Raw genomic sequence first — 26,590 nt, 5'->3', positions numbered from 1 at the left:
CTGTTGGTGGCTTTCCAGATGGGGGTGAGAATTTCTCTAGAGTCTTTCTGGAAAGTTGGCTCAGATTTCTACTGCTTAGATGCTAGGTGGGGAGGGGAGTTCACTGCCAGGGCTTGGGGTGTTGGGGAGGGAGCTTGGCTCTTGAGTGGCCATCGCTGTGGTGAAGAGATGAAGTCAGGGCAGTGAAGGTTTCCTCAGCTCCCTAAATCCCACCTTCTCTGCAACAGGCCAGATCCTAGTCAGTACCCGGTAAATGTCATGCTCTTCCCTGAGCTGGCAGGGGAGCTGTGGTCACGTTGTGTGAGATGACAGAGTTTCTACTTTGCGTAGTTGGGAGACAAAGTGTGCAAAGATACAGAGTTTCTTTTGTCTATTAATCTAACCTCTCCACCTTAAATAGGGGAGTGGAGGGAAACTGACCACAGGTGGTCAGTTAGAAACTAGTAGAAAGGGTAAGGAACCACTGATATCTCAGAAGCAGGGCAGCTTAGTGGAAAGGGTGTTGGACTTGGAGTTAGGAAGACCTGGGTTTGAATCTCTGACACTAGCTGAACCTGTTCCCCAATCTGTAAAATGGGTCTAATGATACCTATAGCACCCATCTCCTAGGGCCCAAATGAGGGAATAGGAGTGAAATACTTTGCCAGTCTATAGAAATGTCTGCTGTTGCTCTTGCACTAGTATTATGGTAGTGAGGTACAATGGAGTGTGCTTCAGGAGACTGGGTTCAAATTTCAGCTTCACTACTTACTAACTGTAAGAACTTGGCCAAGTTATTTAATCCTCATCTGTCCAAAGAGGGGATAAGGCTGGCTGGTCCTGCTTGCCTCACAGGGGTTATTAGGATCTAGTGAGGTAATGGGCGTGAAAGGATTTTTGCTGTCAAAGTCCACTTTGCAAAGGTGAGGGGTTATGGTGGCATCCAACCTAGTGCCCCCTCTTAGGAAGTGCTCACTAAACAGCTGCTGAATGAATGTTCTGTCTTTGATGCTGAGGAAGACTGGGCTTGACGAGATGGTTGGCAGAGATGAGGAAATGTGTGGGGCCTTGGGTGAGAGAGGGGAGAGAATAGTGACTTCAGGTGGGGAACCAGAGGGAAATGGCACACAGATTTTAGCTCTGCTTCCCATCAGAGCCCAAGCCTTTTGCTTCTTGGCATGGCTGGTCAGGGGAAAAGTGTATTGGAATATTCTGACTTTAATGGCTCAACCCTCCCCCACTGCCTCACTGTCTGGTTTTTTACCTGTCCACCTTATTTTTGTTGGGCCATAAATGTGAGACATGACTGAGATAGTCAGAGGGACCTTGACCTGGGTGGAAGTGATGAAAAGGCATTTTCCTATGTGATCATGTATGTCTGTGGTATGTTTGTGTTTCTGGGACTGAATGTGGCATGTACAAGAGTGTCTGTGGGAATGGCTGAGAGGGGCTGTGGCGGTCTCTGCATGCATCTGTGTGTAATCATTTGAATATTAGTAGCTCTGTGTGTAATGAGAGAGACAGACAGAAACAGAGAGAGAAAAAAGACAGAGACAAAGAGAGAAATAAAAAGAGAGGAGAAGGAGGGAGAGAGAGAAGGGAGGGAGGGAGAGAGAGGAGAGAGAGGAGAAGAGAAAGAGGAGAAGAGAGAGAGAGGAGAGAGAGGAGAAGAGAGAGAGGGAGGAGAGAGAGGAGAAGAGGGGGAGAGAGGGGAGAGAGAGAGAGGGGAGAGAGGAAAGGAGAGAGAGAGAGAGAGAGAGAGAGAGAGAGAGAGAGAGAGAGAGAGAGAGAGAGAGAGAGAGGAGAGAGAGAGAGAGAGAGAGAGAGAGAGAGAGAGAGAGAGAGAGAGAGAGGAGAGAGGAGAGAGGAGAGAGGAGAGAGGAGAGAGGAGAGAGGGGAGAGGGGAGAGGGGAGAGGGAAAAGGGGAGAGGAGAGAGAACAAACACAAAAGTGTGTTCCAGGGAGGGTGAAGCAAGGTCTGTGTAACAGTATGGATGTGGTATAGGGGCTGTGTCAGTCTCCTGGCGTGTGCCAGGCTGTGGATGTGTGAGGGTGGAGGTCTGAAGCTGTGGCTTTGTTAAGAAAGAGAAGCTCAGCCTCCTTTGTAGAGCGTTCCATCATTGCTCACTTCGTGGACATGACTCCCATTGCAATCACCCTGGTGCCCTCTGCCTGCCTCTGCCCTCTGCTTGTACCACAAGCAGCAGGGCCAGAGCTGCACTCACTCGCTTTGTCCCTCTTGCTTTCCCTTATGAGTTCCCCTGGAATAGTCAGCATTCATGGGGATGAGCTTACACCTGCCCTGCTTTGACCAGGTTTCCAGAGAAAGGAAGCAGATGCTATTCTGACCTCTCCTCATCAGCCTCCTCCAAAAGCCGTATCTTTGTTTTTTGCTCCAGTCAGTACTGATTTTGAGGCCTGCAAGAAAATAAAAAAAGACTGATGGCTAAAACAAGGGGAAAGAGGAACCATCAAAATAAGCTTATGGAGTTGCCTGAAGAGCTGCCCACCCACTATGCCTGCAGGCTATGTGACTACCCCATCTGAAGGTGTATGCATCTGCCTTGGCCCAGGGTTTTGGCTGTGCCTCCTGGTGCCCGCTAGGCTTCTAAGAGGGTAGGATGTTGTCCTGATTCCTGCTTGGTTCCACTATACTCTTCCCAACATTCCATTTGTAGTGGTATAGGAGCTCTTATAAAGTGTGTCACTTAATACCTGCCAAGGACCTGGGATCATGTCCTTTCCACCTCCTTCTCCTATTTTCTCTGCCAGCACTCCCCCTAGGCCTTGTGAGAGAATCCCAGTGGGCACTGTCTTCATTCTAGCCATGCCAACTACCCCCTTCCGCAATGCCTCTACCATCTGTAGCCCTTCCTCCCCCTGCTGGGCAGATTTTGTTGAGGCTGGCACAGATTGGCAGGATGCCTTCTGTCTTGTCAAGAGCCCTCTTCCTTCCCGGGTACCATTCATCTGGAGTAGAGTTCCTAACTTTTTAGTGGATATTGGTCTCCATAGAGCAGGGATTCTTAACCTTTTTTAGTTCCTTGGACCCTTTGGGTTTTGGGCATGAACCCCTTCTGAGAATAACATCTTTAAATACATGAAATAAAATGCATAGGATTACAAAAGAAACAAATTATGTTAAAATACAGTTAGCAAAATCTTTTTAAAAATCCTATGTTCACGGGCCCCAGGTTATGAATCCTTGTGGTAGAGGATCCCCAAAACCTCTGAGACACTATCTGTGCTGCCGAGCTTACGGGTCCAAGGGGACCTTGATCCGTAACCATTAGTGAATAACACCACCATTCTCTCCATCAGCCAGGCTCAAAGCCAGGGTGTCATCTTTGATGGCCCCTCCTTCACACCTGTCTTCTGTTCACTTGTCAAATCCTGTCAGTTTTACTTTTGCCTCGTCCCTCCTTTCCCTTCTTGGTCCAAGCCTTCGTTATCTCTCTGTGGACAGCTTCCTAATGGTGTTCTTTGCTTCCGACTTCTCCCTGGGAGGAAAGAGCAGTGCTTTGCTCAAAACACCTAAGTGCATTTGGACAGGCCTGTGTCCCAGGGGTTGGAGCTATTGATGGTTGGGGCTTCAGAAGCCTGGAATTTGAGACCCAGCTCCTACACTTATTAGCTATGTGACCCTGAGTAAGTCAATTAACCTTATGTATAAAATGTGCGTAGTAATACAGTCAGGTGTGTGTGTGTGTATGTGTGTGTGTGTGTAAAGTGCTTTTTTTTTAAATTGGAGGATGCAGTCTACATGCAGAACAGCTTTAAAAGTTGTGTGTTGAATTTATTACATACTTTAAAAAAAAGTAAGTTATAGAGGCAGCTGGGTGGCACAGTGGATAGAGCTCCAGCCTTGGAGTTAGGAGGACCTGAGTTCAAACCTGGCCTCAGATACTTGACACTTACTAGCTGGGCAAGTCATTTAACCCTGACTGCCTCACCAAAAAGCCAAAAAAAAGTAAGTTATATGAGATGGAGATTCAAATTTCATTTTATTGTTTTTTTTAATATGGAACTTCTCACTTTTTGGAGTGTTAAGTTTAGAATAAAAATATTAAATTTAACAAAAAATTTCAAGATGCTCTATGTTTTAAGGTATCAGTGTCAGGAGAGGTAGTGGTATAGTTTAGAGGTTTCAAACAGGGCCCACAATGCTTCCTTGTATGGCCAGAACCAGATTAAAAGGTAATTGGGAAATCATTAACAAAATAAATTAAAATGTAATAAGACATAGATAATGTTATTTTATGTTTTTCTAAGTTACCATATGGCCCAAAGGGATTCTTATGTGTGGATCAGTGACCTCCATTTCTGTTAGAGTTTGACCACCTCTCTGACACATCCTGGCTTCGTGACCTGGGCTGCAAAGTAGGGTACCCATCTGCACTGGTAGAGGGCATTTCCTCATTCATTCCCTTTCCCAATGAAATCACAGATTTAGTCTAAAAAAAAATTGTCTGTAGAATGGGACCCTTGCTGGGTCCTTTGCCAGAAGTTGTCTTTCTGAGGGATTTTCTCTGTACTCCTGCAGTAAACCTGAGGTAGAGAAGAGAGAAGGAGAAGGGTAGAGACAGGGGGTCAGGCCAGAGCTCCCGTCCCTCAGCTCTTCACTAACTGGAACCCTGGAAGTTAAGATCTCCTTTCTCCTTTCTCCTTTCCTTCTCACTAACAACTCCTGAGTTAGTTCAGTTCTCAATCTCCCTGCCTCCAGGCTCTTCCCCTTCAATCCAGCCTGGTCAGTTTTCCTGATGAGCAAGTCTGTCCACGTAACTCTCCTATGCAGATTGTTGTTGTTCATCCTTCATTCTTGAAGCAGTGGGTCTCCACTCCCTCTCCTCTATTCCATCCAGTGAGAGCGTCCTTATTTTTCAAGGCCAAGCTCAAATGCCGCCTCTTCCATGAAGCCTTCCCTGATCATCCCCATGGGCCAGAAGTGCTCTGTCTCCCCATTTATCCATTTGTACCACTCACAAGGCCCTTATTAGACAGGTAGGTGTCTGGATCTGGAGTCAGGAAGACTTGAGTTCTTAACCGGGCCTCAAGATGGTGCTGGCTGTGTGACCCTGGACAAGTCACTTAGCTGACCTCAGCTTCCTTCTCTGCAAAATGGGAATAATAACATCTACCTCACAAAGTTGTATATGTCAAGTCAGAGAATGCATGTATGTATAGGGCTTTGTAAATATTAAAGTGCTATATGAATGTTAACTATTATTATTTCTGTGCATCCTGCTTTGTACTCTAGTTAGGTGTCCATATATCATCTCCTCTGCTAGGTGCAGCTAGAAGTAGATAGAGCGCTGGGCCTAGAGTCAGGAAGATCTGAGTTCAAATCCAGTCTGAGACACTTACTAACTGTGTGACCCTAGGCGAGTCACTTAACCTCTGTTTGTCTCCGTTTCCTCATCTGTAAAAAGGGGATACTAATAACGCCTACCTCCCAGGGTCCTTGTGAGGCTCCAGTGAAATAACAATTATAGGGTGCTTAGCTTCACAACTGGCACATGGTCATTGCTATAGAAATGTTAGCTGTTATTTTACCGTAAGCTCCTGTCATTCAGGGACTGTCCTATACATCTCTACATCCCATTGAGCACCCAGCATATGGCCTTGTACGGAGTGAGTACTCAGCAGATTTTGCAGTTGAGTGAATGAATGAGTCTTGGTTGAATGGATGGGGGCTTGGATGGCTAAGTCCTACCAGCCCTGGGCCCTGCTCCTCCTCCTGCTATGTCCCCTGGTCCTAAGCTATCTTGGAGCATCTCTGGCCTCCCCAAGGGTTCCCTTCTTTTCTGCCCAGGGCAGGTCGGCTTGCCAAGTCTCATGGCAAAGTAGCTAGCCTCTAACTCAAGGGATAGAGATGCCCGAGCAGTGTGTTTGCCTCTTCCCTCCGGGCCAGTGGGCCAAATGAGGCAGCCAGGAGTAGAGCAGCCTTTCCCATGGGTCCCCGGGGCTTCTCATCCTCCACCACAGCCCCCACATAACCCTCTTTTCTCTTGTTTCTGTCAGCAGCCCAACTACTGGAGTTTTAAGGTCAGTGTGTCTGATATTTCCCGCTTCTGTGATAATTGCATGTGCTTATCCCTCACCTCCCTCCCACTACACACATGTTCTGTGTATGTGTGTACGTGTCTGCACGGGCATCTCACAGGGGCAGGGGGCGGTGGGCCATGGGGGAGCTGGTGCTTCTGCTGTTGCTTTTGTTTCTGGGGAGAACCTGGGCACCCGCCGTGACTTGTGAGGGATGGGGAGAAGGGGTGAATGGCACAGGGTGTATTCAGAACCCAAACCTCCTCACTTTATAGTGGGTATTATAGTGGGTATATCCAGTCATACTCCCCGGAGAAGGTCCTCCTGTTTTGTCTAAAGAAACACCCCTCTGAGGGGTACAGAAAACATTCACTCAGTTGAACCGTGGGCCTCTGTTCCTTATCTTCCAAAAGGGCCCTGACCTGCTGGGGATAGAAGAGGCAGCCTCATCTTTGCAGTCACCAGCCCCTGCCCAGTCTCTGGGGCATCTAGATTTCCCCAGCCTCCTTGCCTAACTAGGCAAGGCATAAGTACTCTTCTTTCTATAATCCCACTGAGATGCTATTGGGTTAAAAATAAAACTTTACTAGGTAATTTGTTGGGGGTGGGGGAGGGCAAGAGAGGGAAGGAGGGATTGGATCTGTGATTTCATTGGTGCAGCGAGCTTCCAGTGAGAAATTTCTTCTGCCAATGCCAATTAGTCCCTTGCCTGCAGCTTATAGAGAGTTGCCTTAGTTGGGTATTCAGGAGAGAAAGTAACACCAGGCAAAATTAGACTCGAAGCTGAGATGGTTACATCAGCAAAGGTGGAGAGTTCTTCATTCATAGGCAAGGGGGAGCCAGATTGGAACAAATCGCTTCTGCTCATACCTATTAGACAAACTGCAGTTAAGCTGCTCCAAGGTCAGAAAGGCTCCCCTTCACCCCTTTCATTTCTTTTTTTTAAAAAAAAATGTGTATTGCTAGCTTTTATTTTGACATCTTACCTTCATTTCTGAATTATTCCCCTGCCTTCTTCCCTATTTGGCAATCCATCCCTTGTAACAGAATAAAGCTGAGAGAGGAGGGAGAAATGCAGTTCAGGAAAACCAACCAGCAACATCGACCGCATAACACCTCTTTCTAAGGGTGCATCATTCACTCATCAGGCCTGGCCTGCATCCAGGTGTTCCACATACCCATTGAGGGTAAAGGGTGAGAGGCTTGTCTAGGGGAGGAAGGAGAAAGCACTCAGCAGGAGAAAAGCTACTTTTTGACCACTTGGAAGCCGGAGCCTGGACCATATTCATTATGGTGATGTTCGCTGTCTCCTCCACCTAGGTTGGCAAGAGACCTTGCCCTTGCAAGAGACCTTTACCCCTTTTCCATTCTCATCCTGATTGGCATTGCTGCCTACCACAGGACTCTGGACTTCAGGATTATCTTGCCTGATTTGGGGTGTTTGGCAAGAATCAGGGTATCATGATTGGAATTCGGGTTCTGTCCAGCTCTAGGGTGGCATGGGCTTGGGCATTTGCTTTATGGGCAGCTAGGTGGTGCAGTGAATAGAACACAGGGCTTGGAATCAGGAAGACTCATCTTCCTGAGTTCAAATCTAGCCTCAGATACTTACTAGCTATGTGACCCAGTTTCCTCATCTGTCAAATGAGCTGGAGAAGGAAATGGCAAACCACTTGGCCAAGAAAATCCCAAATGGGGTCATGATGTGTCAAACATGACTGAAATGACTGAACAAGAAAAAGCTTTGCCTTTGGGTGGTTCATGTCTACCTCCCTTCTCTATCTCCCCTAGCACTTAGAAGCTGAGAGCATAACAGAGCTTAGGGGCTTTGTGGTCCATTATCCCCTCAACTCTAACCAAGGCCTCTGAATTTCAGGTTATATCCCCAAAACAATGGCCGGGATTTCCCCTTTTCTCTCTCACCCGAGGTGGGAAGTCCCTTCTAACAGCCCACTTCCTTCTTCCTCACCCAAGGGATGGCAAGAGGGTGAAAAGAAGTGCCCTTGGGGCACCTGGCCCACATGAGCATGCCAGCTCAGAGGAGGCAATAAGATAACGAAGAGATTAAAGAGGACACATCTTCCTGTAAGGTCATAAACCTGCTTAGGATGCTTAGCAGGACCATCCCTGCTCAGCTGACTCCCTACCCGTACCCACTTCCCTTCCCTTCTGCCCTCAGTGTCTTGTGCTCTGTGGCGCTCTCTCTGTTCCCTTGCCTGTCTCCAGATGCCTCCAGCCGGCTAAAATGCCTACCCGCTAGGCTCGGGTAATCGCTGCAGCTGGACGCTGCGCCAGACTCTTCATGTTTGCAAGCCTCCCTCCATCTGCCTTGAATTCCACAGCCCTTTGTCCTCTCTTACCCAGCAACTACTGACCTTTTCAGTTGCCTGGCAACCCAAGTGCAAGCACCATGCTGGTGAGGCCAGGCCTGGCTCCCTCTGCCACTGGGGGACTCCCAACCCATTGGCCCTGGGGACTGGGTCTGAAGGGATGAGGGACATTGGCTGAAGACTAGAACTGGTTCTCCGTACCTGTCTGCCATACTGGCACTCAGCTCCAGGGTCACTGAAGCCTGATCTCAGCATGGTACCTGTGTCTCACGAGGGTGTGGACTTCCAGGCCCTTCATTTGTCGGGGCTAGGAGTTGAGACTCTTGAATTCCTTCCTATGCTGGCTCTAGACGTGTCTGTCCTTCCTGCCCAGTGCCACCCCCCCCAAAAAAAATAAAAGAGCCAATCCCCACATTTTATGAACAGGCTGAGACCCAGAAAAGAGAGAGTGACTTGCCCAAAGTCATAAGAGATGGAGTAATGGATCAGAACAAGGTTTCCAAGCCAGTTTTTTACATCAGATCTGGTCCTCATTGTGATCCAGCAGGACTCCCCTCCCAACATTCACCAGGCATGCGCATGGCATATGGTGGCAGGTGCAAGGTGGGGAGAGGGCCGGCTTGTGCAGCACAAGGATATGAGTATGCATGGGCTGGGAAGGTGCCTTCCATGGAATCCCATTTAAACCAGTCCTTAAACTGGAGACTGGCAGGTAGGGGGAGGAGGAGGAAGAGGAGAGGAAGAAGAGGGTGTATAGTCTAGATGCAACTTTGGCTCGGCAACTAGCCTTCATCCCTCCCATTCCAGCTCTGTGACATTAACAGGTGCAGAAGGCACCTCAAATCCCAAACCCTCTCCCCAGCTTTAACTAGGAGAAGTGATCTTCACCGTGGCTTAATTAGTGTCTGGAGCTAATGCTCCAATTTACAGGGTGGTTAATTTCCCCTCCTAATAGGTCCATTGTTGGTGTTTGTTTTGAGTTTAAAATAGCAGGGTGGCCACTTGTTCAGGATTCAATGATCCTGTCTCCAAGGGTCTCAGAGAATATTTCCCTCCTCCTGAAGCCCTTGCTTTCCACCCTCAAATCAAATGTGGCTCAGACAGCTTAAGTTACTTTCTCAAGGCCACACAGCACATCAAGGATGGAGCTGGTTTGGGGATCTTTGGTGCTGATTGAAGTGGCCATCTTTTGTGTGTTTGGGGCAGGTGGGTGAGGGACTGAGTGTGAATTGAGTGGGTGTATTTGAGTAGTGGAAAGAAAACACTGCAGTGGAAAGAAAGCTAAGTCAGAGGACCTGGGTTCAAATCCCACCTTTGATGATTGCTGTGTGACCTTAGGAAAGTTGCTTAATTTCTCTGGGCCTCAGTATCCTCATATGTAAAATGAGGGATTTGCATCAGATGATTTCAGAGGTTCCCTTCCAGTTCTACATCTGTTAAGTCTTATGCATTTGGAATCAGGGAGGAAGAACAGAATGGGGTGGGGGGAGCTGACTAAGGCTATTATTTTGCGTTCCACTCTCTCCTCTCTATGCCCCAGACTCGAAGCTCCCGACATTCACAGGGTGCCCAGCCAGGGCTGGCAGACCAGGCAGCTAAGTTGTCCTTCGCCTCTGCTGAGTCACTGGAGACCATGTCGGAGGCTGAGCTGCCCCTCGGCTTCAGCAGGATGAATCGATTCCGCCAGAGCCTGCCCCTCTCTCGATCTACTAGCCAGACAAAGCTCCGATCCCCAGGTACTTCCTTCCTCTGCCTCTGTTCCCTTATATCTCTGCTCACCCCTACCCTCAACCCTTTTCCAGAGTCAGAGAGTATTAGAGGTAGATGGGACATTATAAGTCCAACCTCAGCGAGAAGAAATGATTCGTCTGGTCACATAGTAAGTTACCTGCGAAGTCTAGTACCTTTTACCACTCAATGCTTCCTCTGACCCTAGCCCCTCCCTCCTTGCTCTCAGCCCTTCTTTCCCCTCCCTCCTTTATTTTCTCTTCCCTCGCCTTGCTCCTCTTTCTCTAGTTCCTCAGTCCCAGCTCCTTTTTCTCCATCCTTTTCTCTCTTCTGTAGTTCTCTTGGGACCCAGTTGGGAAGATGAATAGTGTGGGGGCACAAGGTCACCAGTGGTATCAGACCAGTGGTTGTATGGGATATCCATATTGCCCATTCAGGTTTCGGATGTCTCAGGATTCTCTCACAACTACTCCCCAGGAGCTAGTGTTTTAATGCCTCAAAAGAGCACACAGCCTCATACAGTGTATACAGCCAGAGTCTAAACTTAGCAGCATCACCCCCCCTTCCTCTTTGCTTCCTAGAAAGTTTTCCTTTAATGACTCCCCAGCTCTTTTCACAGCAGGCTGGGCTGGGAGGTGGGTCAGGACAAGGGGCTGAGTGACTCACTCCCAGTATCCTGCACCTCCAAGGGGTGCTATTTCTGCAGTTTGGGGAAGAGACACGTCGGGTGCACATCACCCATGAGGTCAGCAGCCTGGACACTCTCCATGCCCTCATCGCCCACATGTTCCCACAGAAGCTCACCATGGGCATGCTCAAGTCACCCAATACGGCCATCCTCATCAAGGATGAGGCTCGAAACATCTTCTATGAGCTTGAGGATGTCCGGTAAGGGGGCAAGGGTTTGGGGGTAACATTCAGGCTCCAGGGACTGGTTTGCTTCTCTCCACTTAAAGGCAGAAGGTGCAAGGAATCCCTCCACCTCTTTCCCTCTGGAGGAGAGGGAGATAATGTGAAGACAAGGGCCTTCTTGGTGGGGATTATTTCATTCATTGTATTTATAATGCCTGGCACATCAACCTGTGGATTATTTGATGAATTAATTAGCTAACTGATGAATTAATTGATAGTATCCTTGCACAGATCCTCCTCTGACTCTTGGGTTGGGGTGTCTGGACTCCTAGGTCCTTATCCATCCCCCTTTATTCCCATATACCACCAGTCTCTGTAATGAGATGGTGATGATGGCAATATCTCATATTTATATAGTGCTTTCATATATTATCTGATTTGATCCTCACAAATTCTGTGAGGTAGGTGCTATTATTATCCCCATTTTATAGAATGAAGCTCAGGGAGATTGCTGCCAGTAAAAATTTTCGAGAGATAGAGTTTCTAGGTAAATTGTAATCAATTTTATCAAATGCTGCTAGCAAGCCGATCAGCAAAAAGCATTCATTTGTCCCCTTGACACCAAAGAGGCCTAACCTGTGAAACGTTCAATACTTTTAAAGCCTTTGGAAAAGGGAGTGCACCTGAGGGTGGAAATCAACTCTGATTGGTTAACAAGTAAGGAGACAATGGACATTATCATGAGAAGTGGGCTTATTCTAGTGAGGGGCTAGGGGACGTGACTGATCACTCAGTTTTGGTTAAAGAGACTTATCTATACCCATATCACCCGTCTAGGGTAATCTAGACAAAAGGGAGAATCCACATTTTTCCAGACCTGTCTGAGTGAAATAGACTGGGCTGGAGTCCAACAATTCACCTAAAGTGAAATTTCTTTACCTTTTGAACAGATCTGAGTTTTCCCTCTCTATGTCAGTTCTACACTTCAAAGGCTGCCTGAATAACCTACAGGGGGTGATCTTTAATGAGGAAGTAGAAAAGGAGAAAGCCTTGGTCCTAATTCAATAATTGATTATTAATACAAGAGAAAAATAATTTCTCTCAAGGTTCAGTGAAGGGCACTCAGTCTATGTCTGTGTTTGGATATGGGGGTCAGTGATGCCTTCATCTCTCCCCAGGGACATCCAAGACCGAAGTATTATCAAGATTTACAGGAAAGAACCGCTCTATTCTGCCTTTCCTGGCTCTCACCTCACTAATGGGGATCTTCGGGTAAGGACCTAGGGCCCTGAAGCTGGGGGGAGGGTGGTGAAGAGACATTTAGAGGGGCTCATGAGGTACCTGGGTGGCAGGTCACTGGAAAGAAGGAAGAAAACAAGCATTTGTGAAGGGCCTACTATGTGCAAGTATTATCTCATCTGATCCTCACAACAACCCTGAGACATGTTCCCATGTTGCAGTTGAGGGACTAAGTCAGTCAGAAATAAAGTGACTTTCCTAGGATTATACAGCTAGTAGATATCTAACACTGAATTTGAATTTGGATCTTCCTGACTCCTGGCCCAGAGCTCAATCCACTGCACTACTTAGCTGCCTCTGAGACCTAGCTGCCTAGGCTGAGACCTGGTTTGGGAAAAACTGTGTGGCAAATACCTGGGGGGCCATAAGTCTTGGAGGACAGAAGAGAGAGTTGCTTTTCATGGGGCTATGGGAGAAAGTGGACCCAACACCTGTTAATACCATACTGGCCCTCAGCCCTATGCATCTACCCTTCCTGACCTTTCTGGGGCCTTTTCTGAGGATACTCCATTTATCTCTTTATTTTTCCATCTACCTTTCTACTAGTACTGAGCAGAAGAATTCCTTATGGGAATGGGGCTGAGGAAATAAACGAAAATTGCAGTAGGAGAGATTGAAGGCAGACAGCAGGAAGGATCTGTCCAAAGTCAGGGCACATTATTCTAAATCTGATGGCATTTTCTCAGACTTCCTCCTTGAAATAGCAGTAAGCTTTCAATAGTGTTGACTGCCTTCTCTTGAGTATTTCTTTGACTTTGTTCCCTCTAAGTTATCTTCCCAACTGCTGTTTCCCAGTTCCCTTTCTTAATCCATCCTCCTGCCCACTAAATGTGGGCATACCTCAAGGCTCCATCTGGAGCCTTCTCTCTTCTTTTTCTAAGCCCTCTCTTGGGTCCCCTGTGTCCAATTATTATCTCTACAAAGACAAATCCCTACATCTATTTATCTAGACCCGGTCTCTCTGCTAACCTCCAGTTCCAGCTGCCTGTTGGACAGCTCCACCTGGAAGTCCTGTTGGCAATTCAAACCCAGTCTGTCTGAAACTGGAGCTGAACTCATTGTCCTCCCTCCCTTCCAATCCCCCTCCCCCACCTGCCACTCAAGAATTCCCTGTTTCTTTTGAGGGTACCACAATCCTTTTAGTCATCCAGTGTTGCAACCTCAGAGTTATCCCCAACGCTTTCTTCTTCTTTTGTCTCTGACAATCGGTTGCTAAGGCCTCTATTATATTTCTCGAATTCATTGCCATATCTCCACTCACATGATCATTACCCTAGTTCAGGTCCTTATCACCTCGTACCTAAACTAGTGCAATGACCTCTTGACTGGTGTCACTGCTTTGAATCTTTCCCCTACCCTCCCCACCCTCTATCTTCCACATAACTGTCAAAATAATATTCCTAAAGGAAAATCCCTAAAGGCTATGCTGCTCCCCTGCTCAAAAAGCTTGAGGGACTCCCTAGTGCTGCTGGGATGAAAGGCAAATTCCTTAGTCTGGAACTACCTGGATCCACCTTCCTGCTTTTCCCCATGACTCCCTGAATTCTACATTCCAGCCCCAGTTCCTGTTTACTGTCCCTGAGCCAACATTCTACCTTCCACTTCTTTGCCTTGCCTTCCCCGTTTAATGCACTCGCGCCTCTTAGAATCTGCATGTAGATTTCTTTAAGGCTAAGCTCAACTGTCACCTCCTTTCTTGGTGCTCCTAGGTGCCCTCTACCCCCATAGGTGACTTTGTATTTACTTTTTTTTTTGTACATGCTGTTCTTTCCATTAGAATATAAGCTTCTTGAGGCCGGGGGCTGCTTCAGTTCCATCTTCTTATTCCCAGAGCTTGGCTCAATACTTTGCAAATAATAATGATAATAACAATAATAACTAGCACTTATATAGGGCTTGCTATATGCTAAGCACTTTATAAATATTATCTCATTTGATCCTCACAATAACCCTGGGAGAGGTAAGTGCTATTATTAGTTCCCATTTTACAGATGAAGAAACCGAGCCAAACAGACGTTAAATGACTTGCCCAAGGTCACACAGTTAGTGTCAGATTTGAACTCAGGTCTTCTTTATCAGTACTGTAGCCACTGCACCACTGAACTTCACAGGGTAGGCAAGTGATGAATGTTGAATTTTAAAACCACATCTTAAGGAATGGGCTCAGTAATCATGGGTCTGAGGTGGGGGGTAGCTCAGGTGTGAAACATAACATGGGGTGTGGGGTTGGGTGTTCTGTCTCCCACAGAGAGAGATGGTCTACGCCTCCCGGGAGTCATCTCCTACCCGCCGCCTGAACAACCTCTCCCCGGCCCCCCACCTGTCCTCGGGTTCCCCACCTCCAGGCCTGCCCTCTGCCTCACCTTCCCGGTCCAGGCTCTCCTATGCAGGGGGGAGTGGGGGCCGCCCCCCATCCTATGCTGGCAGCCCCGTCCACCACTCAGAAAGGCTGGGGGGGGTGCCCCCTGCCCCAGGCGTCTCCCCCAGCCCCAGTGCCATCTTGGAGAGGCGGGACGTGAAACCCGATGAAGATCTGGCGGGCAAGGGAGGAGGGGTGATGTTAGTGAAAGGGGAGGGTCTCTATGCAGACCCCTACGGGCTGCTCCACGAGGGGCGCCTGAGCTTGGCTTCAGCTGGAGGGGACCCCTTCGCTTACCCTGGCGGGGGACTTTATAAACGGGGCTCAGTCCGATCCCTCAGCACATATTCTGCTACTGCCCTACAATCTGACCTGGAGGATTCCCTATACAAAGCAGCCACTGGCAGCAGTGGGCCACTCTATGGGGACGGCTTTGGCTTCCGTCTGCCTCCTGCTTCTCCCCAGAAACTGGTGGATGTGGCAGCACCCCAGGGCGGCCCTCCCCCTCCCCACAGCCCTTATTCTGGGCCTCCAAGCCGTTCCTCTCCCGTCAGGCAGTCCTTCCGCAAGGACTCTGGCTCTTCATCCTCTGTTTTTGCTGAGAGCCCAGGGGGCAAGCCACGGGGTGGGGGAGGCTCTTCATCTTCTGGGGTGCCCCCATCAGAGCTTTTCCCAGGGCCTGGGGAGCGCCCACTGGCAGGCTTTGGGCCTCCGGTACCAGCCAAGGACACAGAGACCAGGTAAGGAGGACCTGGGGTGGGGCATGGCTACTGGCCAGATCCTCCGCTGGGCTGAGTGGGTATTTTTTTTGGTGGGGGGGAGGGAAGAGTTGTGCATTTGTGTGTAAGTGTATGTTAGTGTATGTGTATAAGTCTGAGTGTATGAGTGTGTGCAAGGGAGGGAAGGTCAGGTGTACCCTATGCTGAGCAGGCCCCTGAATGTCCTTTGGGAAGGGGTACCATAGACAAGAGCTGAGGGTTACAGTCTGAAAGGACAGACAGAGAAATGAGGAAGAAGGGCCCCATTTGGTCCAGAGCCTTTTGTCTTCTCCATCCCTGATCAGCCTCTCTCCAAAGGAGGCCTCAGTAGCAGAGACAAGGAAACAACTATAGGCACAGAGCTCCCCTTCCCTTTCTTTGTACCATCTCCCCCTTCTCAGCCCCATTGTGGGCCTGGGCATGGGATTTGATGAAAGGGAAAAACCAGCTGGTCAAAATGAATGGTTTATAGCTTGTCATTTAAAAAAAATTATTCAGGGTCATGAATAGAAAGAGGGGAGTTTGTTTGACAGAGACCCACCCCAGTGGTAGGGAGAAAGAGGGCATCTGAGCTTTGTTTTTACGGGGAAGGGGGGGTGGAAGTTTGGTCTCTAGAGCCTGGCTGGGGCTGGCTCTTCACTAGGGCCCTCCTTTTTACACTCTAGGGAGCGAATGGAAGCCATGGAGAAGCAGATTGCAAGTTTGACAGGCTTGGTGCAGAGTGCCCTTCTCCGAGGTTCAGAGGCTGAGACCCCCAAGTAAGATGCCCACCTTTACCCCCGTGCAGAGCTCATGGGCTTCTTCTGCCAACCAGTACCCTAGGCCCTCCCCTCAGCCTTCTGTAGGACTTTAGGAAGTCCAGTATGAATCAAAAATAATTAAGAACCTACACTGTGCTAGGCACACGGAGACCAAATGATGAACAGCCCCCGTCCTCAAGGAGTTTACATTCTATTAAGGGGATAAGTATATAAATTATTATTTGAGGAGAGAGAAATTGTTACCTAGGTGATCAGGACCCCTCTGAGAATCTCCCGTTGCCCTAGGTTCTGGGCACACTATGGGTGTTCATCAGCAGCCACTCAATACCATAACTTACTATTCCCCCCCTCCCATCCTCCTGCCCTTTCCCCCCAGTAACGAGTTCTTTTTGGCCAGTCCATCAGGACATGTTAGTCCAAAGCAAAAGATATTTAAACAAATGGCAAGGAAAGACACTTTCCCTCAGTTTCCTCTTCTGTTAAAAATAAAAAAGACTGGGGGGGAGGCCTAAATCTGGATTACATGGCCTGTCTGATCCCTCCCAGCTCTGACATTCTCAGGTTCTTTGAGTGGGATCTCTCCAGTTATGGCTGACCCTGTTCATCTCCTCTTTCACAGTGAGAAGACTGAAGGTTCCAACGGGGCAGCAACACCTTCAGCACGTGAGTGCGCCCCTGTCCCTCTGGCCAACCATCCTCAGGTTACCATCCCCACCTGGGGGAAATTTCTTGTGCTAGGCATGTAGCCTTATCAGATGTCCCTGCAGGAAACGTGCTCTCCTGGGCTTCCTACTTCTTAGGAGGGCTCCCTCTGCTCGATCCAGCTCTCCAGACTGATAATATGGGTGGAGGGTGGCCACAGAATTACAGAATTTAAGATGTGGAAGAAATTTTAGGGCAGGGGTTATTATCCTGGGGTCCATGGACCCCCTAAGGGTCAGTGACTCAGTTTCAGGGGGTTTAAGTACATCTTTATTTGAGTAGAATTGTATTCCTCTGTTTTTTATTTTATGCTTTTAAAAAACCATGATTCTGAAGGAGGCCCATAAGCTTCTCCAGCCCAACTAAGGGGTCTGTGACCCAAAAAACCATTTGGAGCCCCTGTTTTAGAGTCCATTGATGTAATGATACCAGCTCCACTCATTTCATGGTGGTTCTTCAAAGTATTTTTGTTATATATTAAATATATTTTATATATTATTATATGATGTTATATATACTATATAATGCATAGCATTATTATATATTAAGTATAAATAAATATATTAAAATCTGAACAAAGGCAAGCAGCCTTAGGAAATTGCTTCAAATGAAACTGTACATTCCAAGCTATTAATAACAAAAACGATGATATGCTTGAACAGAATACTTAGAACTACAAGATGGGGAGGGGGTGTGCAAAGAGCATAGGCTGTGGGCCCAGCTCAGCCACTTCATTATGTGAGTTTGAGTGTTTTCACCTTTCCGGGCCTCAGTTTCCTCCTCTGTAAAAAGAGGTGGTTGTACTCCATGATCCCGGAGGCCCCTTCTAGCTCGAACTTTCTGAAATAAGCTTTTTTGCTCCAACTCCCTTCTTGATCTCAGTTCATTTTTAATTTTGTTGCTATTGCTGCTCAGTCATTTCTGATTCGTTGTGACCCATCTGGGGTTTTCTTGGCAATGATACTGAAGTGATTCGCCATTTCTTTCTCCCGTCCATTTTACAAATGAGGAAACTGAGGCAAACAGGGTGAAGTGACTTGCCCAGGGTCACACAGCTAGTGGTTTGCCATTTCCTTCTCTAGCTCATTTTACTGGTGAGGAAACTGAGGCCAGCAGGGTTTAGTGGCTTGCCCAGGGTCACATAGAAAGAGAGTATCTGAGGCCAGATTTGAGCTCAGGAAGATGAGTCTTCTTGACTCCAAGCCTGGTACTCTGTCCACTGCAGGTGCCCTGTTTTTAATAGAAATGTGTTAAAAATAGTCAGCTAGGTGACTCAGTGGGTAGAGGGCCAGACCTGGAATCAGGAAGACCTGAATTCAAATCAGGCTCTTCCTAGCTGTGTGATCCTGGACAAGTCACTTTGCCTCTTTTAGCCTCAGTTTTCTCATCTGTAAAATGAGAATGGTAACAGCACCTACCCTGCAGGGTTGTTGTAAGGATCAAATGAGATAATAATTATAAAGCACTTAGCTAAGTGCCTGGTATATCATTAATAATATTATCATATAATACATAATATCAATAATAACTAAATTTTATTGTTAATAATAAAAATAATAAGAACCTCCTATGTGCAGAGCGCTATACTTGGCTCTGGGGTTCCGAAGATGACACAAGTCACAGTCTACCCTCAAGAAGCTTCCCATCTAGCCGGGAGGTGTGACCTATGTAACCCCAGGTGGACGATGAAATGCAAGGGCAGGAGGAGGAGGAAGGGGAGGGGGAGGTTGCCCGCCTTGAGTGTTTCTCCTGGACTCGCCCTTGTGCCAACCTGTCATCCTGCAGCTTGTGGGCTGGGCGGGCGGAGCAGTGGGGCCCCTCCGGTTCCAGCACCTCCACCCCCTTCAGCCAGCAGCACCCCGGCAGGCCCCCCAACGGCCGTCACCCGTCTACACATGCAGCTGCACCTCCATGACCTACAGCACAACGCCAGTGACCTCCGCAGCCAACTCCAGCAGCTGCGCAAAATGCAGGTAGGATGGCCCCAGCCTGAGGACTTAGCCTAGTCCCTGGGACTCCTTAGCTCAGGGAAAATTCTGGGTTCCTGAGCCCTCATTCCTGGATTCCACATGCTTTACTGTCTCTGACCAGGCATCTCCTTCCTTTCTGATTAAGCAATAAATCTCCCTTCCTGCCCATCAGTTTCTGTGAGCCCAGAGCTAGGGCGGGCTTCCTGGTTCTATCTCTGGCCTGCTGCTCTTGGCAGATGGTTCTACCTGGCAGGAGCCAGGCACTGCTGTGTGTAGTTCCTGGTGAGGGAACCACTGCCTTTCAGGTGAGGATAATGCACAGAGACAGGCCAGGAGGAGGAGGGATAAACTGCCATCTGGGCCACAGGACAAGATGCATAGCCTCCTCCCTAAGAGGAGACCAGGGGTCAGGCCTAGGAATCCCCAACCTATGGCTGAACTGTGGTCTTCCACCTGGAATACTCAGCTCTCAGCTCCTGGTACTCTTTCCTCTGTGTCTACATGCAGGCATTTAACCCCCCCCTTAATCCACACTCCAGTTTCTGAACCTCCATCTTTTATCCTCTTTATTCCTGATTTTGATCCTTTAGGGTCTAATACTGAGATGTACTACCCTACCCTTCCCTTTCCTTCCTGACTTAGAGTCCCCTCTCCACATGCCACAGCTTTGTCCCCAAGTCCCTTCTATCCATATCCAAAGCTTCCCTTCCATATCTATGGCCCAGAATCCCTCCCTATATCCTTGACCCCAAGCCTCCTCTCCCCATTTTGCTGGAGCAGAGCCCTCCTGTCTCCAAATGCTGGCCCAGAGCCCCTTCCTCTCTGCATCCACAGCTTATAGTCTTCCTTCACACCCTTGACCAAGAGCACCTCCTCTTCTGTTCCTAGGACCTTTTATCCACTCTATATGACCCAGAGTCCCCCACCCCCACATCTCTGACCCAGAGTCCACCATCCCCACATCGCAGACCAGAGTCTCCCTCACCCCATCCTTGACACAGAGTCTCTCCTCTGTCCCTGAAAATCATATGGATTACACCTTCAGCATGGCCCTGCTCAGGTTCCTCTTCCCATTCTGTCTCCTCTCTCATGTCTTCCCTGTCTCCCTGCAGCTGCAAAATCAGGAATCTGTTCGAACCTTGCTGAAGCGCACAGAGGCTGAGCTGAGCCTTCGGGTGTCCGAAGCTGTCCGGAAGCAGGAGGACCCCCTTCAGCGGCAGCGTACCCTGGTGGAGGAGGAGAGGCTGCGCTATCTGAGCGAGGAGGAGCTGGTCACCCAGCAGCTCAAGTGAGGGGACCTTCCTTTGGAGGGGGCATAGGAGGGAGACTGGCTTTCGTTCATAGTTTTCCTGGCCCAGGAGAATTGCTCCCTTCTGGCCAGAGTTGTAGTTGGGATAGGCACAAGAGGCAGATGACTAAAGCAGCTAGACTCAGTGGTTAGAGCACTGCACTTGGAGTCAAGAAGATCTGAGTTCAAATCTGGCCTCAGACCCTTGAAAGCTGAGTGACCATGGGCAAATCACTTTACCTCTATTTAACCTCAGTTTCCTCCACTGTAGAATAGGGATAATAATAACAGCTACTCCCCAGGGTTGTTGTGAGGATCAAATGAGATATTTGTAAAGTGCTTAGTACAGGGCTTGGCATATGGTAGTCACTACATAAATGCTAGGTATTATTATTATTATTATCATTATCATCATATTATTGTTATTATTATTATAGCGTAGCCCAAAGGAGGAAGGAGGGGTGCTATAAGTATGCTGGTATATATGGGACCTTTCTGTCTGTCTTTAATCTCCTTGGGGTATCTGCCTGTCACTGGAATCTCTTGGAATCATTGGAATTTGACCTAGAGTCTAAGTCAAAGAATGTGAAACAGTGTGTGGTATGGTAAAAAAGAGTTTAGAGTCAGACGACCAGGTTGAGATCTTACTTCTGATGCTTACTTAAACCTGTGTGACCTTGGGCAAGTCTCTTAACCTCCCTTCACCTTAGTCCCCTCAATTATAAAATGAGAGCATTGTACTAGATGGTCCCCAAGGCCCCCTCTGGCTCTAGACCTGTGAGCCCATGAATGATGAGAGATACTTCTGAAAATTCCTTTTTCCAAATGACAACAATAATTTGTGTTTCTACAGTGCTTTAAGGTTTGTAAGTCACTTCAAGGTAGTGAGTGTGGGTATCATCATCCCCATCTAACAGATGAGAAAAACTGAGGCTCAGAGACCTCAAGGCACTTGCCTACAATCACCCAGCTAATAAGTAGCAGCATGGTCAATCCAGTCAACTAGCATTTATTAATTGCTTGCTGTGTGCCAAGCACTGTGCTAAATGCTGGGAATGCTGAGAAAGGCAAAAAATGAGGTCTCCGCTTTCCAGGAGTATACATTTCAATGGGGGTGGAAGATGGGAGAGGCAACATATATACAAATAGCTATGTGCATACAAAATCTCGTCAGTGAAAATGGAAAGTAATCTTAGAGGGAAGGAGGGGAGGGGAGCAGGGAAAGACCTCTTGCAGAAGGTGGCATTTGAGTTGAGACTTGAAGGAAGCCAGGGAAGCTAAGCCAGGCATGGGGGACAGCCAGGACAAAGACGTGGAGTTGGGAGATGGAGTAGACCTCAGGGCTGCTGATGGCAAATCCAGTCCCCTTCCCATTATTCCACTCAGCATCTCATTCTTAATATAATTTCATTCTCCAGAGAATTCGAGCATTTCTTTTATGTTTGGTCAAGTCACACATGATAGGAAGAAGACTGGCAGTAGACTGGCAGAAATGCAGGGGCCGCAGTTTTCCTAACTTGCCTGCGTCTCAGCCCCGCTTTTGGCCCACAGCCTGGTTTTTCTTCTGGCTGGTGACCAGTGTAAAGGGTTGTTGGGGCCAAAGACGCTCTGGTTGTTGTAGGTAGCTGGCTCCCCTTCTCCCTGAGCTGGGGGTCCTCCCAAGACGAGCTGGTACCTTGGGCAGCTGCCCCTGCCATATCAGATATGGCCACTAGGGGCAGAGTGATTCCCTGTTCTCTACTTAATTGAAGTGCGGAAAACCCTCTCCTTTCATCTTGCTGAGCCAGGGATGAGGTTTTCAGAAGGATTTTTTTTTTAAAACTAGGGAACAAAGTATGTTCGTGTTGGGGGAGGGGTGGAGGAAAGGATCTGGAAACCCACAAGAGTATAGAAATGGATGAATTTCTGATCCAAATCTAATGAAAAAATCAGTCTCTTATTAGTCTAACTTAGCAATCAATCAGTAAATATTTATTAAGCACTTACTATGTGCCTAGGCACCACCCTCCTACTCCCCTGTTCCTTTCTCCCCAACCATGGGTGGTACTGGTGAATGCTTACCAACCCACTCTCTGAAAATACGTGATACACTTTTCAGTTTAATTTGCATTATCAACATTTTCCCTGTCACTTTCGTAAGCCCATATAATCAACAAAATGATAAATCAAGTCCTTATTTGTAGCATTTGAAGATTTCTAAGGAAGGTGAAAATTAACAATTACCTTCTACCAGAATCAACACACCCTGACCCCCAATCCTTCTTGGGAGGAAGGGGGAAGGAGGTTCTAGGTTGAAATCTTGGTTCTGTTCCTTACTAACTGTGACTGTGATTAAGTCATTTAACCTCTATGCCTCAGTTTTCTCATGTGTTTCCTGGCCTCAATATCTCCCCAGGCCATATTAAAAAGAAAACATTTCTGCAGCAGGTGCTTCCCCTCTCCTCACAATATTCTTCTCTTTCGATGGTACCAGGGTTGGACTCCCCAGCCTTCTTCCAGCTGCCCCCACCATCATTCCTTCTAGCCAGGGTTTCTCTTTCCTTCTTCCTGTTCCCTGGCAGTCACCCAGCTTCTCCTCAACCCTCTTGTCCCTGAAGGAAGCACAGCCCTCTGGGAGTTTCCTGAGGCTTTCTGCTGCCAGCAATCATTGGGACACAGGCAGGGGTAAAAATAACAAGCATGGGGAGTTACAAAACTCTGACATTCTCAAGGCTCCCAGGATAACAGTGTTCTCTGGTGTTCTTGGAGATATCAATGGAATACCCTTCTCTACAGTGCACCATCTTCTTTGTTCCCATGACCCCCACCCCACTACATATCTTTTCTGTCCTTTTATTCTAAGAACTATTGATCTATAGTTGCCCTCCCCTTCAGTGAGGAAGGCTCCTAGATTCCTCTTTACCTCTTTATTCTGTAACTCTCTCAAAGAAGTGGACCTCAGTTTCTTTATCTGTTAAGTACAGATAATTATCCCTGACCTGCTTCCCTCATAAACTGGTTTTGAGGATCAAGGTCACATCATGTGGGTGGGTGTAGATTGCAAGCTGTCAAACATTTACTGATGTAATATCTCTATATGTCAGAGGAACACTTGGACTCGGTTTCTATTCCTCAAGTGCTATTCTTCCTTCCATGTACACAAAAGGCTCTCTTAGGGTTTCTTCATTAGAATCCTGCCCTGAAGCCCACTTTTTTTTAAGTCCTTGAATGTTTCTCTGATGCCCCTCCCTATTTCCCCCTTTAACCAATTCTCCAGGAAAAGGGTGGACCCAATCAGAGCCTAGCTTGGAGCCTTGCTAACTAGAAGAGGCCAGACAATAGTGAGTCACTGCTTTCCTAATCTAGTACAACTAACATTTGTCAAGCATTTACTGTTGTATGAAGAAGCAGCTAGCTGGTGCAGTGGATGGAGCCCTAGAGTCAGAAGGACCCGAGTTCAAATATGTCCTCAGATTCTTACAGCTGTGTGACCCTGGGCAAGTTACTTCATGCTGTTTACCTCAGTTTCCTCATCTGTAAAATGAGCTGGAGAAGGAAGTGGCAAACCATTCCAGTATCTTTGCCAAGAAAACCCCAAAATGGGCACTGTTGAAGCATTTAAACGACAGCAACAACAAATTGTGTGAAGCATCATGCTTGGTACTGAGCACAAATACAAGACTATAACTTCTGGGGCAGCTGGGTGGCGCAGTGGATAGAGCACCGGCACTGGAGTCAGGAGGACCTGAGTTCAAATCCAGTCTCAGACCAGAAACTTGACACTTACTAGTTGTGTGACCCTGGGCAAGTCACTTAACTTAAAAAAATAAGACTGTAACTCCCTTGCCTACTTCCAAGAAACCCCCATTCTGCTGCTTTGGGAGAAAGATATCATTCCACTTAGACAGCTTTGTATCTTCATTGGACACCCAGAGGTCATTTCCCTCAGGCCCTCTTCCATTCTGACTTATGCTGGGTTTTGTTCCAACCTACAGCCTGATAGAGAAACTTCATTTCAGTGAGGTCCTTGACAAAGTCTCCCACAATATCCCTGTGGAGGAGGAGGAGGAGAGAGCTTCAGGCTGGTTGGTTAGCCAGTTCGGTGGCCTCATAGTGGGCTGGATGCAAAGTTGATACCTGGCTCAATGTCAACCAGAGAGGATGTCTCTTCTGACACGCCACAGGGCTGTATCCTTATCCTGTCTGACCCACAGTGTTTGTCAACAGCTTGGCCAGAGGCATGCTTATCTCATCCTCAGATGATATCAAGCCAGATGGGAGAGCTAATATATCAGATGACTGAATCAGAATTGAAATGACTGCTACAGGTCAAAATAATGGACCACTGCTAAAGCAATGATATTTGAGAAGGATAAACTCAAAGTCTTATGTTTAATTTTTTTTTAATTTAGTTTTAGAAGATACAAGATAGGAAAATATGGCTTGAAAGCAGTTTGTATGAAAAAGCTTTGGGCACGTTAACTGATCATGAACTTTTTTTGAGTTAGCAGTGTAATAACAGACACTCAAGAAGCCTTGGAATGAATACATGGTTATTGTTACATAATAGCTGTCCGTCCCCCTACCTAGAACACTCTTCCTTCTCAGCTCCACCCACTGACCTCTCTGGCTTCCCTTAAGTCCCAACCAAAATTCCATATTTTGCAGGAAGCTTTCCCCAGCCACTCTTAATTTTAGTATCTTCCCACTGTTAAGTTTTTCTACATTCTCCATATAGCCTGCTTTGTATATATTTGTTTGCATGTTGTCTCTTTTGTTAGCTTGTAAGCAACTTGAGGACAGGGATTGTCTTTTGCCCCTTTTTGTATGCCCAGCACTTGGCACAGTGCCTGGCACGTAGTAGGTACTTCATAAGTGTTTATTGATTGATGTTTTAGAATTATATATTGATAGCACTCATTAATAATAGCTGGAATTTATATAGTACCTTCAAGTTTACAAAGCAAACTTTATTATATTAATTATATTTATTCATGATCTCATTTGCTGGTGGTGGCATCATCACCACCACCACCACCACCATCATCTAATTATTATTAATAGCTGGAATTTATAAGGTACTTTCAAGCTTGCAAAGCTCTTTATATATCTGATTTCATTTGAGATGTTTCCATATCTCATAGAAATGCAGATCTATAAGGAACTAGAGATGTTTAGCCTGAAGAAGACTTAGGGAAGCATGTGATCTCTTGTTTCAAATATTGATAGGATAGGACAGACTATGGTCTGAAGCAGAGATTAGCTTTTCTTTTTAAAAAGTTTTTTTTGCTTTAAATAGTATTGTATTTTTTCCCACAATTACAAATCAAGAAAATTTTTAGCATTCATTTTTATAAGATTTTGAGTTACAAATTTTTCTCCCTTCTTCTCTTCCTCTCTCCTTCCCTCCCCTCCACTCTTTTGAAAACGGTTAGGCAGTTTGATAAAGTTTATGCATATGCTATCATGTAAAACATAACAGATCAAAAGTTTAAAAAAAACCACGAGAAAGAATAAAGTGAAAAAATGTGCTTTGATCTGCATTCAGAGTCCATCAGTTCTTTATCTGGATATGAATAGCATTTTCCTTTGTAAGTGCTTTGTACTTGTCTCGGATCATTGTGTTGCTGAGAAAAGCTGAGTCATTCATAGTTGATCTTCACATTATGTTGCTGATACTTTGTACAGTGTTTTTGTGGTTCTGCTCATTTCACTTTGTATCAGTTTGTACAAGGTTTTCCTTTACTCTGTGTATGTCTCCCTGCTTCAAGTGTGTTTCTTGTAAGCAACATATTGTAGGATACTGGTTTTTGACCTACTCTGCAATCTGCTTCCGTTTTATGGGAGAGTTCAAGAGACTAACTTTTCTCTGTGGCTTCAGGAGGCAGGACTGGGAGCAATTTATAGAATTTTTAAGGAGAGACATTTCAGCTTCACATAAGGAAGAATGTCCTAAGAATTAATCATAATAGTAGCTAACATCTATATAGCACTTACCATGTGCCAGTCATTTGATCCTCACAACAACCCTGGGAGGTAGTTGCTATTATTCATTTTACAGATGAAGAAACTGAGGCAAGAAGAGATTAAGTGACTTGCCCAAGGTCAGTCACCTGGTAAGTGTCTAGGGCTGGATTTGAACTCAGGTCTTCCTGACTCTGGTCTAAATGAAATGGACTATCTTATGAGGTAATATGCTTCCTTTTGCTGGAAGTGTTTAAGAAGAGACTATCTCTCAAAAGAACATATACTTAAAGCTGGAAGTGACCTCAGATTCAACCCCCTCATTTTACAGACGAGGAAATGGAGGGCAAGAGAATGGAAGTGACCCGCCCAAGGTCACACAAGTAGTTAACAGCAGAGCCAGGATTTGAACTCAGATCCTCTGACTCTTTCCAATATACCATGCTGTATTATAATAATAATAATGCTAATAATAATGGCAATTCCTAATTCTCGTGCCAACCTGGATTGGATGACTTCTAAGGTTCAGTGTCTTGGTTCCTACCTGATTTTGAACGGCCTTGTCTGACTTTTTTCTGC

At 46.9% G+C, this 26,590-nt stretch overlaps 1 protein-coding gene across 1 annotated transcript in view; it reads left to right on the top strand.

Moving 5' to 3' along the window:
- SRCIN1 (SRC kinase signaling inhibitor 1) overlaps nt 1–26,590 on the top strand; it is a 67,662-nt gene that overhangs the window by 16,165 nt on the left and 24,907 nt on the right. The window contains 9 exon segments of the mRNA XM_078156014.1: nt 6,004–6,024; nt 9,892–10,087; nt 10,769–10,967; nt 12,110–12,203; nt 14,479–15,329; nt 16,013–16,105; nt 16,728–16,771; nt 18,596–18,783; nt 19,893–20,068. Of these exon segments, the coding sequence (XP_078012140.1) occupies nt 6,004–6,024; nt 9,892–10,087; nt 10,769–10,967; nt 12,110–12,203; nt 14,479–15,329; nt 16,013–16,105; nt 16,728–16,771; nt 18,596–18,783; nt 19,893–20,068 (1,862 nt within the window).

The sequence above is a fragment of the Phascolarctos cinereus genome, unplaced genomic scaffold (genome assembly GCF_003287225.1).
Source record: "Phascolarctos cinereus isolate Bilbo 61053 unplaced genomic scaffold, phaCin_HiC Scaffold_5;HRSCAF=322, whole genome shotgun sequence".
NCBI lineage: Eukaryota > Metazoa > Chordata > Mammalia > Diprotodontia > Phascolarctidae > Phascolarctos > Phascolarctos cinereus.
This window is presented reverse-complemented; position numbering and strand designations above follow the sequence as displayed.